This window comes from Cicer arietinum, chromosome 8 (assembly GCF_000331145.2).
Source record: "Cicer arietinum cultivar CDC Frontier isolate Library 1 chromosome 8, Cicar.CDCFrontier_v2.0, whole genome shotgun sequence".
NCBI lineage: Eukaryota > Viridiplantae > Streptophyta > Magnoliopsida > Fabales > Fabaceae > Cicer > Cicer arietinum.
Window position 1 is genome coordinate 27,433,485 of NC_021167.2, and position 12,228 is coordinate 27,445,712.

General features: G+C 29.5%; 1 protein-coding gene across 2 annotated transcripts; it reads right to left on the reverse strand.

Annotated features, from left to right (window-relative positions):
- Positions 1–267: 267 nt before the first annotated feature.
- On the reverse strand, positions 268–7,954 carry LOC101492731 (peroxisomal fatty acid beta-oxidation multifunctional protein AIM1). 2 transcript variants are annotated; one of them, XM_004512927.4, is made up of 18 exons: positions 7,725–7,954; positions 7,516–7,587; positions 6,959–7,021; positions 6,799–6,855; positions 6,630–6,697; positions 6,081–6,162; positions 5,913–5,968; positions 4,995–5,297; positions 4,410–4,496; positions 4,112–4,286; positions 3,764–3,885; positions 3,474–3,637; positions 2,893–3,147; positions 2,329–2,450; positions 2,107–2,228; positions 1,699–1,847; positions 1,169–1,307; positions 268–611 (listed from the first exon to the last, which is right to left on the reverse strand). In XM_004512927.4, exons 1-18 carry the CDS (start codon positions 7,816–7,818, stop codon positions 567–569), a joined length of 2,175 nt encoding a protein of 724 aa, XP_004512984.1. In that variant the 5' UTR covers positions 7,819–7,954; the 3' UTR covers positions 268–566. The 2 variants fall into 2 exon arrangements, with proteins under 2 accessions (XP_004512984.1, XP_027193273.1); XM_027337472.2 differs by lacking the exons at positions 7,516–7,587; positions 7,725–7,954 and adding an exon at positions 7,295–7,413.
- Positions 7,955–12,228: the final 4,274 nt, after the last annotated feature.

Genomic DNA, 12,228 nt, shown 5'->3' on the forward strand with positions numbered 1-12,228 from the left:
CAAAATAAATTATGACAATTATAACATTAGAGACTAAATTGACTAATATTTTAGTGATTCGATAATAAATTTAAATTTTTTATTGAATCAAAGACAATATAACATCGTTAGAAACTAAAATAATAGTTTACTATTTTATTTTTTATTTGCGTCGATTTTTCCCACATATGTAAATAAATAAAGACACAAACCAAAGTTGAAAGGAACCAATTTGTATTTTAAAAAAATCTTTTTACCCAAAGGGAAAAATAAAGACACAAACCAAAGTTGAAAGGAACCAATTTATACTTATACAAGAGTTTTCAACAAGGGGACTTTTTAGCAATCACAGTAACTTCTTTGAAGTTTCAATGCATTTTCAAAACTTAACAAAAGAAGCACAAACCTCAAGAACCCCTTAAAACATTTATTTTCCTTTTTGTTTTTTGATGGTAGGGGTGAAAATATAATATAAGGAAATCATATTTATTATTTAAACTTGGAAGGAAGAAAATATTATGAGCTAAATTTCCTATCCTAGAACATCCAACTTGAGGAGAGGAGCACTTTATAAGATCATTTCCTTCTCATAGACGCGCTTGTGACCTCGAATTAGATGAAGCCGGTGCACTCTGCAGGCGATACAAAAAAACGTCAGGCATGCTCTTGTCGATCATTAATCAATGCGTGTGTGTATATATATAGGGGATGTATCAAGTGAAAAGAGTTTTAATATGGATGATCTTGATTAACAGCGTCACATGACCACATAAAAAAGTCACATGACATTTTATTTTAATTTGAACTATTCATGACTTGATCAATGACTAAGATTCATTCATCTCATTATAAAATTCATCTCATTTTATATATTTCCTATATATATATATATATGTGTGTGTGTGTGTCTGTGTGTGTGAGAGGGTTAACTCTTGACCATACAAGCATATATGATCAAGAGTTATTTAAGTGAAACATGATCACTTAAAAAAGTCAAATTACTTTTTCTTTTAATCTTAACCATCCATGTATAATTGTGTGGCCAAGATTTAACTCTCTCATTATAAAACTCATATATGTGTGTGTGTAAGACTACGATAAAAAAATAGATATGGTTGTGATTGAACATCTCTATCATTCATAAATTGCATGGAATTGGAATAGATAGTAAAGAAAAAATTTATCTTACCAAAGGAATGCCCTTTGTTGCTCTTTCTTCCAAATACCTTGATGGTTTATAAAAGTTACCATATAATTGTGTCCATTTTTGTAGGCTGTTATATATATGATTAGCTCCAACCAAATCAGCCCAAAAAACAATTCCACCCCTGCCACAAAATTTGGTTGCAATGAGACACAATTTAAAGAATAAAAGCACATTGATAGTGCATGTCAATAAGGGACATAGGGCTCGTTTGTTACAAAAAAAATCATTTAAAAAAAAAATCACTCTTAGGAGTTTTCATCCGTTAAAATTTGAAAGAAAAAAAAAACCTAAAAACTGCTTCAAATGAGAAATTGTTTTAAATAGCTTCTCTTAAAAAGATTTTTAATAGATATTTGTTTTTTTAAAAAAGTGATTTTTAAAATGGTAAACAGACACAAAATAGTCAATGCTTTTATTTGAGTTTCTTATTAGTTATTTCTTTTTATTCGCTCACGCTCTAAATTAATTTGAAGATCATCCTCATTCATTAAAAGAAGGGAATCGGGGCCTACCGATAACTTGGGAAGCTCATTCCAAGAACAGATGCAATGTCAAGGTCAGATGCTCGAATAACAACGCCTTCTTCTAAAACACGGCAAGCCTCATTCACTACCGGAAAGAGTATCATCTCCACAATCTCTTGGTCAGTGACCGAGAGAGCCTACAAAAGCAACAAGCTATGAGTTTTACTTGACTCGCTAACAATCACATCACAAACAATGTTGTCAATCGCAGATCACAGAAAATAACAGTTTGTTCAAATTCTACTTCGCTACAGTATTATATAGCAATTGTGATTTGTTCGAATTTCACTATGCTATAGGCTATTTGACAACACTGATCAAAAGGCAACAAAATCAGTTTCAATGTAATGTTAAAATCAATAGGAATCTAAATGTGAAACTGCAAAATAAAAGCACCTTTCCACTAGGCATAAGATTGCTAAGTCTTCTAGACTCCTCAATGATTGGAAGTACTGAAAGGTCAGGTTTTGGTTTGCTACCCTTTTCATAAGTGTAGTAACCTTTCCCATTATTTTTTCCTGGTAGGAAAGAAACCATTAGTTTCTTGTTGCACACGTAAGGCTTCTAGCACAAAGAAAGCAGAATTTGTTTAAAGGGTACTAATGATCAATGTTTTACCATTTCGCCCGCTTTTGATCATAAGGTCAACCAGTGGAGTTTGTAATGTGCGATCAGGAAATGCACTAGAAAATTCTTTTCCAACTGCTACTGCAACCCCGTAGCCGGACAAGTCCTGAAGCCTGCCAGTCATAGAAAGATTGTTTCATTATATCGAACCACAGTGTGAGAGTTTTGCTTGGTCTCTCGGATGCCACGAAACCATTAATTTTTTATTCATGCAAGCTCTTTATCTTAAATAGGTAAATTTAGACCAATGTTTTAAAAATTGAACTGAACCGGACAGTTGAACCGTCAAAAGACATTGTCTATGGTTCGGTTATTTGAGCAGTTCAACCATGTTTTCGTCGGTTCAGTTTTTAAAACATTGATTGAGACTTAAACGTGCATTTACAAGAAAATTTCTATTAACAATGAATTGCATTAAAAATTTCAAACAATGGCATTGGAGCAGTGGCATATGCATATAATATTAAATTTTGAGTATTTGTGTTGAGGGTGCGGGGAGAGGCTTAATATTTTAATCGACATTAGTCATGAAAATAAGTAAGAGAAGAGGATTACTGGAATGGACCCATGGGAAGGCCAAAATTGCTTATCAATCTGTCGATTCTGAAAACATCGACGCCCAAGTTGGCCAATAAATGGGCACTTTGTGCATATGGGAAGAACGTTCTATTCACAGCGAAGCCGGTGCAGTTGCCAACCACAACAGAAGACTTTTTTATGATTTTACCAACTGTCAAAAGATCGAGAATAACTTGTGCAGAAGTTTTATTTGTCCGTACAATCTCCAAAAGAGGCATAATATGAGCAGGACTGTACATCAAGAAGCAAAGTTAGAAAACATCCATACAACATTTTCAAAACATTATTTACAACAGGATCTTTAGCACATGAGACGTGTAAATTTAACTAAAATGTAATTTAAACATCAATTTGAAATATCAAAATTCGACAACTTTTTAAAAGGTTAATGTAGTTCGCACACGTGGTTAATGAAGTGCTAGATTTGGTTAATAGACATATCATGTATTGCAGCTCATTAACCATCTACTGAACTTCATTAGCCAGGTATTTGGAAGTGATTAACCATGATTTTCATTAACCAAACCACTCAACCCAAGAGAAGTGAGTTAAATAACCTGAAAAAATGAGCACCAATAAGACGATCTTGAGCGTTGATCTTTTCACCAATATTGTTAAGGTCAATAGTTGATGTGTTTGTTGCCAAAATGCAGTGAGGGGGACATATCTTCTCAAGATCACTAAAAATTTCTTGTTTAAGACTGAGTTTTTCAATTACAGCCTGCAAAGAGAGAGCATTAATTAGATAAAAAGTGTATCCCAAAAACACTTTGACAACTTCTTTTAAAGATCAAAATTCTGATGTTCGATACTACGTGAATAAACAAAAAGAATTCAGAAAACCAACCTCAATGACCAAGTCCACATCTTTAAATTCGTTGTAATCCAAAACGCCTTTAAGCAATGAGAGAGCTCCATCTCCCTTCTGTTTACTCAACTTTCCTCTTGTCACTAAACTGCGGATATTTCCTGTCGTACAAAAGAAAACAAAAATATATTTAACGAGTTGTATAGCATAAAGTCATACGTAGGAACCCGGAGAAAAAAAATGAAAATTTGATAGAAAGTAAAGAACAATTTTATCATAATAACAAGTCATTCACAGCAACTCGACAATAACCTATCACTAACATTGACTAATTATCAATTAGTCTCATGTATCCAATTATTATTCCTACTTTAATGACATATACACCTTCAATTGTTTTTAATCCCTTCTGAAGATATTCAGAGTTGACTTCCTTGAGAATAACACGAATGTTGCCAAGTAAAAGTGCGGTAGCAATGCCGGAACCCATTAGACCTCCACCAATAATAGCAGCTTTTCTCACATTTCTTGGCTTAAGTCCAACATCAGTTACACCAGGAACCTGCCGAAAAAGCGAGTCGGCGAATACATTAAATATACTATTTATGTACTCACTACAAAAGAATGAGAGTACTGGTTCGAGTTCCGGTATCCAAGCGAAGGAAGGTCATATATAGCCTTGTACCTTTGATATCGTGCGCTGAGCAAAGAAGACGTGAATTAAACCTTTTGCGGTTTCAGACAAGACTAGTTTCTTGAAAACTTCTGATTCCTGCAATTAATTTGATCATAAGTTACACTAAACAGATAGTAAGAAACTTATAATACTACTAATCATACTAAAAAAAAAAAAGAAAGAAGTACCTACTCAAACTCAACCAATATGACAAAAAAATCTTAAAATTTAGATTGGGTCTAACTCAACCCTACAAAACCAATTTTCAGGCCGTATCTAATCCAATATGGGACTTTTAAGTCTCAACACACACTTTCACGTCCAAGATTAGACGTCTTGAGCGTGAATCGAGTAGCCTAATATTGGATTGCTCAATGACTCTTGATACTCTCGGATACCATCTTAGAATTCAGGTTGGGCCTAACTCAACCCTAAAAAGCCGACTTGTAAGGTGAAGGCTGTCTCCCATGTATAGACATTTATTCAGCTCATATCTAATCCAATGTACTCAACAAAATGAGTGAATTAAAATAGAAGGAAGAAAGAACATGCAGATTCTTTGGAACAAAGACAATCATAAAGAACTAACAATACCCTTAAAACTCCGCTGTAACCTCCATGGACTATTCCATGCTCAATCACATCTAAGCAAGCCTGTTGCTGAGGCAAATGTGGAGCAGTCTTCTTGACATGTTGTCTGGCAGTGCTCAACACCTCACGTGCTTCAGACAAGGAACCAAGTTTGTCTGTCCTATGTAGTGAACGAACCCAAGGTTTGCGCCTGTCTGCAATTTCAAGAGCCCACTGCCTAGATACTTTTAGTAACTCCTCAGAAGATACAATAGCATCGATGAGTCCTAGTTTCTGTCCTTCTTCCGACGTAATTGGTTTCGATGTCTGTAAATAATGCAAATTTAACATATGTTTATTGCACCACAAAGGTGAAAAGAAAATACATAAAATTACATGTGATGATATCTTTTGGAAAAAAAAAATTACAAAGACACTTAGTTATGTAAACACAGTAGATTGCTTTCTAATTTTCCTCTGAAATATATATTCCACAAATTGGGCTTGAGTAAAAAAAAAATCAACAAAGTAACTAAGGCTCTGTATGGATAAACAGTTTAATTGTGTGCTAATAACATAAACGTTTATCATATATGTGCTTATGTAAAAGCTATTTCTATAACAAAAGATCAAATAAAGTCAAACTGTTTTCATATAAGTTATAAGTTGTTTTCATAAGCTATCTTGAAGAGCTTATAGACCGTCATAAGCTGTTTCCATAAGCTCTTCCAAACAGTCTCCGAAATGCTTATGCAAATAGATAAGCTCAAATAAGTCATTCCAAACGGGCCATAAGTAAGCTCTCCACTTCTGTTTCCCACTTTGTTTTGTTCTTATTTGTTACATTATGCAACTCGTTATTAAATAATCATTTGGTACATCAACTGCAGTGAAAATGAAATAGAAGCTCAAATGATTGTAAATGAAAGGTCAAAATCTTACCAGCATCATATCAAGGGCTTTAGGTAGACCAACAAGCCTTGGAAGACGCTGAGTACCTTGTAAATCAAAAAGTTTTTGTCAACATTTCAATAAGTGATACTAAAACATGAATAATTTCTTACTCCTAACCTAAATTATCAAACACGTGAATATTCAAATGTTGATTACCTCCGAATCCGGGAATAATACCAAGTGTCAGCTCTGGCAAGCCAAGTTGAGCTTTCGGAGCCGCAACACGTGCATGGCACCCCTATACAATGATAAAGTGTTAAATTGCAAGAATGAAAAGTTTATACCAATTTAACTATTACATTTTTTATATTAGGTCTAATTCATCCTTACAAAATCACCTTTTAAGGTGAGAGGTGTCGGTGTCGATCCTTTTAAACAATTTTCAAAGAATTTGGTCGGTGGACCTTAATGGATAGACTTTGATACCATACAAGTTTTTTTACATTAAACTTAGCTTATCCTTACAAAATCGGTTTTTAAGGTAAAACGTGTCACTCTTTATAAAAAAAAAAATTCAGGTCTTATCTATTTTTACTGTGAAACTTAGGTTTTTTTGCATTACTAACAATTGTAACATATGATGCACCAACGCATCACTTAAAGATTGGTGCACCTTAAACATGACAAACGTGCAATAACGAAAACACTTGCCGAAAAATTCTTAGTTAAAGCAAAATCATGTCTTCTCAATTACAAAAAACTAACCAAGGCCAATTCTAATCCACCTCCAAGAGCAAGCCCCTCTACTGCTGCAACAATAGGCTTCTTCGAATCTATAATCATGAAGATTCAATATTTAATCAATAACATCACAACTTACCACATTAATACTAACAGAAACAACATCAAGGAAAGTTAAAAGAATAGTTATAACCTTCGATTGAATTGACTACCAACTCCACAGATACATCTGGTACAAGCGTGATATCGCCTATCACGAAAAAAAACAGCAAATTTGTAACACTCATAAGTTATAACCATAATTCAACTAAATTTTGTATTTATCAAACACAATTATACAAATTAAAGCTTACCAGTTTGGTGAACTTTCTGCATAACACTGATGTCAAATCCACCAGAAAATCTCCCACCTTTGCCTAAACAATTGCAAATTTTCTTACTTTAATAATGTAATCAAATATTATCTGTGATCCATTCCATTGTAATAATTGAACAAACCCATCTTTGGTTTCACAGTGCAATTGGCAAAATCACAGTGAACCACCTGATTTTGTAAAAGCTACATCTTCAGTAAAATCACTGTGCTTCGTCGTGATTTTTCCAATTCCAACTCAGAAACCAAACATACATGAAATAAATAAAAAATCATCATGACATATATGCAATAATCCAAAGACAAACTAAATTACCAGTCAAAACTATAGCTTTTACGTCATTCCTCCTTGCTGCTTCATCAAATTTATATTTCAACGCCCTAATAACTAATCAAACCAAACAAAAAACAAATTAATTAAAAATTTCACATAAATTGGCCAAACAATATTAAAAAAGAAAAACTAGTAAATTAGAATTTACAAAAAAAAAAAAAAAATGAAGAATTGATGAAACTAAACTCACTTGACTAAATTACCAGTCAAAACTATAGCTTTTACGTCATTCCTCCTTGCTGCTTCATCAAATTTATATTTCAACGCCCTAATAACTAATCAAACCAAACAAAAAACAAATTAATTAAAAATTTCACATAAATTGGCCAAACAATATTAAAAAAGAAAAACTAGTAAATTAGAATTTACAAAAAAAAAAAAAAAAATGAAGAATTGATGAAACTAAACTCACTTGGAACAGCCAAAGCATTAACAGGTGGATTACACATAGTGATAACAGCAACTCCATCATTTCCAACCTCAAAATCAACCTTAGCTGATGCCATCTATGACAAAAACAAATCAAAAGTTGGTTCCTTTTTGAATAAAGTTGTGATTTTTTTAGATCAAACGAAAAGAGAATTATGGGTTTGTGAGGATAAGATCAAATAGATAGATACATATAGGGATTTGGTAAACTGGGTGTGTGAAAAAAATGGAATTTTGACTCACCGACCAGGTACGATGTGCTTGTGTGTGACACGTTGTGAGAGGGGGAATCAGCTGGAGGAAGGACCACAGTAAGATCGCGATTACTGTCAATAGTATATATAGCTTTTATAAATAATAGTTTAATATGGACTTAGAGTAATAGTTTATGATTTCTTTGTTGTTTTAATAAATAAGATTTGGCCGATGTTGATTTAATATAAAATATTTTTTTATTTTTTTTATTTTAGATAAATAATCTTTTGACTATTTTTTAATAAATTAAGTTTCTGAGTTTTGATTTTTTTTAAATATTTGTCTATTAAGAATTGTGGTGCATATTATAATTTGTTTAGCATATTTTATATTCTCTCTGTTTGTTAATACATGTAATTTTTAGAGATTTTTTTTTGTTAATAAGGATTAAACTACTTTCACAAAATAACTTTTATTATACTATTATCTTTGATTTCCTCATTTACTTTTGATAATTTCTCAACAACAAAAATTTTCAATGCAAATATTTCCATTTTCAATAAAACTATTTTTAATTATATTTTAAAATAACTATTTTATAAAAAAAATCGTATATTTTATTATAATTAAATCACACAACTTTATAATTTAAGAGAGATAAATGTAATTTTATAATAATATTTTTCCAAAAATTAATATGTATGTACATAATTATAAATTAATATACAATCTATTGCTACACAAATCAAATTAGAACTTTCATTACAAATTATTAAAGTATGTTATATAAATATATATATATATATATATATATATATATATATATATATGAGCAAATATGAGAATTGCACTAGCCATGTAAATAAAATAAAATAAATTTATTTATAATAATTTTGACTCTTTTTATTTGAGTTTTATTTAGAAAAAATTTACGATGAAGAAATAAAAATATAAATTTTAACAACTCATTCATTTATATATATTGTTAATATTTTTGAGTTAATAATTCCAACAATCAATACATTTTGGTATTGTTAAAGGTAATGTTTTAAATGGAACAAAATCCTAAGGGTTCTTGTAATAATCAACCAAATTTATTTCTAATATATCTTATTTACTTCTTCTCGTTTTCTTTTCATTTTTCTTTTATCGTATTATTTCTGAATTTTTCTTATCTTCTTATCTTCTTCTTTTCCTTATTTTCTTTTTAAAGTTTTTTTCCTTATAAAATTATCTTTTTATTGTATTTATTGTTTCCTTATTTTCGTCTTAAAGTTTAATAGTTGCAAATTAATTTTGGTAAACTTTAAGTTAATTTGGTTATTCACTTTTTGATTTTTCAGATAATTTTATATTGTCTTCCTTAATTAGTTGACTCTTTTGGTAGTTCTATATTGTATTCCTTAATTATTTGAAAACTTTCAATTTATTTTGAAAAACTTAATTCATTGAATTTGGTATAGTAATATTTTTTTACTCTGTTATAGTTTAAATCCAAGTTATTTCATTCTCAAATTGTTTGAGTTTTTAATTTAATATTTAAAATTTTAATATAAATTACTTAAAAATATAATTTAAATTTGTAATCGCAATAATATTATAAGCATGTGCGTCATTATTTTAATTAGGTTTAGCAAAAATTAAAATTAAAAAATAATGAATATACATACATTCAAATATTAAAAGATAAAAGCTAAAAAATATTTCAAAACTTATTCAAAAAAAAATAAAAATAAAACTTGAAGCCAATGTGAATGTAATTCAACAATAATTGTTGCCACTTGATATTGAATATTGACAAACAATTTTGTTTTTATTTAAGTAAATACGATGTTAATTACAAAAATATTTATTATATTAAATGACTTAAAACTACAAGTTGAATAATAAAATATAATAGTAATATAAAAAAAAATAAAGTTTTATTGAAAAATAATAATATTTTATTATTAAATAAAAAATTATCCTCATTAAATAGTTGAAAAATTTATATTAAAATTCTGATTTATTTAAAAATAAAAATGGTTATAATTCTTGGAAACGAGTCTATGACTAATGGTGATTTTCAAAATTTCTTTATATAAGTAACATTCACAATAATTACACGAAAATATCAACGAAAACAACTACCGCATGAAACACACGTTACTAAAGGTATTTCATAAAAAAACAAAACAAAAGACATGTTACCAAAGGTATAAAAATAATTATTTATGCAAATAAAAGCTAAAAATAAGTACTTTTTATAGCTTTTCATATGTTTTTTTTAAAGAGCATCAAATCTCAAAAATAAATAAACTACGATCAACAATAGAATACTTTATTTTGAGTGTTTAGACGGATCTTTATATATACACATCATTCATTTTAATTTTTTTAATGTTAATAATACTAACAAATACTAATTTATTTCGACTTAACACCTCAAATAAAATTATTAAATAAATTACATCAACAATTATATTATAAAAAAACATCTAACAATTTAGAGCTAGTTATCCTCAATAAATCAACTAACAATAAAAGACTAACATGAGTAGGATGATGATAATTTGACGAATGTACTAAACTATATCTCATAATAAAGTAATAAATAAAATTGTCTCTTGTGATTGTATTTTAATTTATTGTGTAATAAAGGTTTTTTTTGGGTATAATGTAATAAAGTTAATTTTACTTAACTGAAAAAATAAACAAGAGTTTAATAATAAAAGACAACCAAGATTCAAATATCCTCCTTTACATTATCATGATCTCAAATTATCTATTATACAATTTTGTTGTTGTTGAAACGTATAGAATATAGTTTATTCGTCACAATGTTCAAATCAACATAAATTTAGGACAAACATAAATGATTTAGGATTTCTAGGCTAAAAATCTATTATACCCAATAAAAACCGCTAATTACATTTTTTTTTACAGAAAACTCATAATTACTTATATGATAAATTTATTAGTTAAGACGTGAATACCAATGATTTATAATGTACACGTAACATATAACAATATTTCCATTTTCCTAAAGTAAATTGCTTATGGCTAAAAGTCTCAGTTTTGGGTATTATTAATTTACTACTCATCTCATAATGGTGAAGAATTCCCAAAACTAGTCCTATAATAATTAAGTTTAAGGAGAGCATTAGGACCAGAGACAAATAGATAAATTAAAATATACATCACTTGCATAAATTAAACGAAAATTTAACTTTTAAGGAGGTTCATTTAATTATAATTTAAGGAATTTCATTATTATTATTCAAGGAAATAAAAATATTGATAAAGTCTTTAAATTTTAGATCAGTTGAAAAATGTTGATAGTATTATTTTGAGTTTTGTATCAGGCACCCTCCCAGTCATGATTAAAAGACTATTTTACCCTCCATCTCATATATAAAAACCAAAAAAAAATTTTACCCACATTTTTCACCAAATCATTCAAAAATTTCAAATATCCGATCCAGATTCAACCCAACCTTCGAAGATCTGAAAGATTCGAAACGCAAAAGTAAGTTCATTTTCGAAACTTTGCAATTTTTTGAAACTTTCGAAATGCATCCATCGAAGATTTGGAAGATTCGAAACACAAGAAAGTTTCGAAAGTTTCCTTGAATTTGAAATCTTCGAAATGCAATCCTCGAATATTTTGAAATCTTCGAAACAAGAAACTTTCGAAAGTTTCTTGAATTTGAAATCTTCGAAATGCAAGGCCAGGGAAACTTTCGAAATGCCTGGAAAATGTTCGAAGTTGAGAAAGTTTCGAAGGTTCTGGGAAAGTTTCGAAACATACTTTCGAAGTTGATATATTTTGTGTTATGTATTATGTGTTATGTACTGTAATTTGAGATATTTTGGGATTATGTGATATGTTTAGTGATTGTGTTATGTTTTATGTTAATCCGCATTTATTTTAAGTTAATTCATAATAAAAGATACTGAAAATGATAAAACAAGATATTATAATAATCCATAAACAGTGATACACAACATATTCTAATCTTCATTTAATGAAATACAAGATGATCTGATAAATGATGGATCAATGCGTTCCCAATGCTTCATACGTGCTGCATAAGCTACTTCCCAACTCTTTGCTGTGTCACTACAAAAGTCTTTCCATTTTTGTGACGTAGGTGGCAAAGAACAATCAGACTTCAATTTGATCTGAATAAAAAAAAGGTTACAAATTAATTTATCTGAATAATAAATTTTTTAACATTAATTTAACAACATTAAGCATTAATTTTACCTGTACCCAATGATTCTCGTTAACAAATCCAATTGCTAGTAAA

Coding starts and splice junctions, on each gene's coding strand:
- LOC101492731 (XM_004512927.4), bottom strand. CDS start 7,818: ATGGCATCAGCTAAGGTTGATTTTGAGGTTGGAAATGATGGAGTTGCT. Junction 7,588..7,724: donor TAATGCTTTGGCTGTTCCAA/GTGAGTTTAGTT, acceptor TGGTTTGATTAG/TTATTAGGGCGTTGAAATAT. Junction 1,848..2,106: donor ATCTTATGCCTAGTGGAAAG/GTGCTTTTATTT, acceptor TTGCTTTTGTAG/GCTCTCTCGGTCACTGACCA.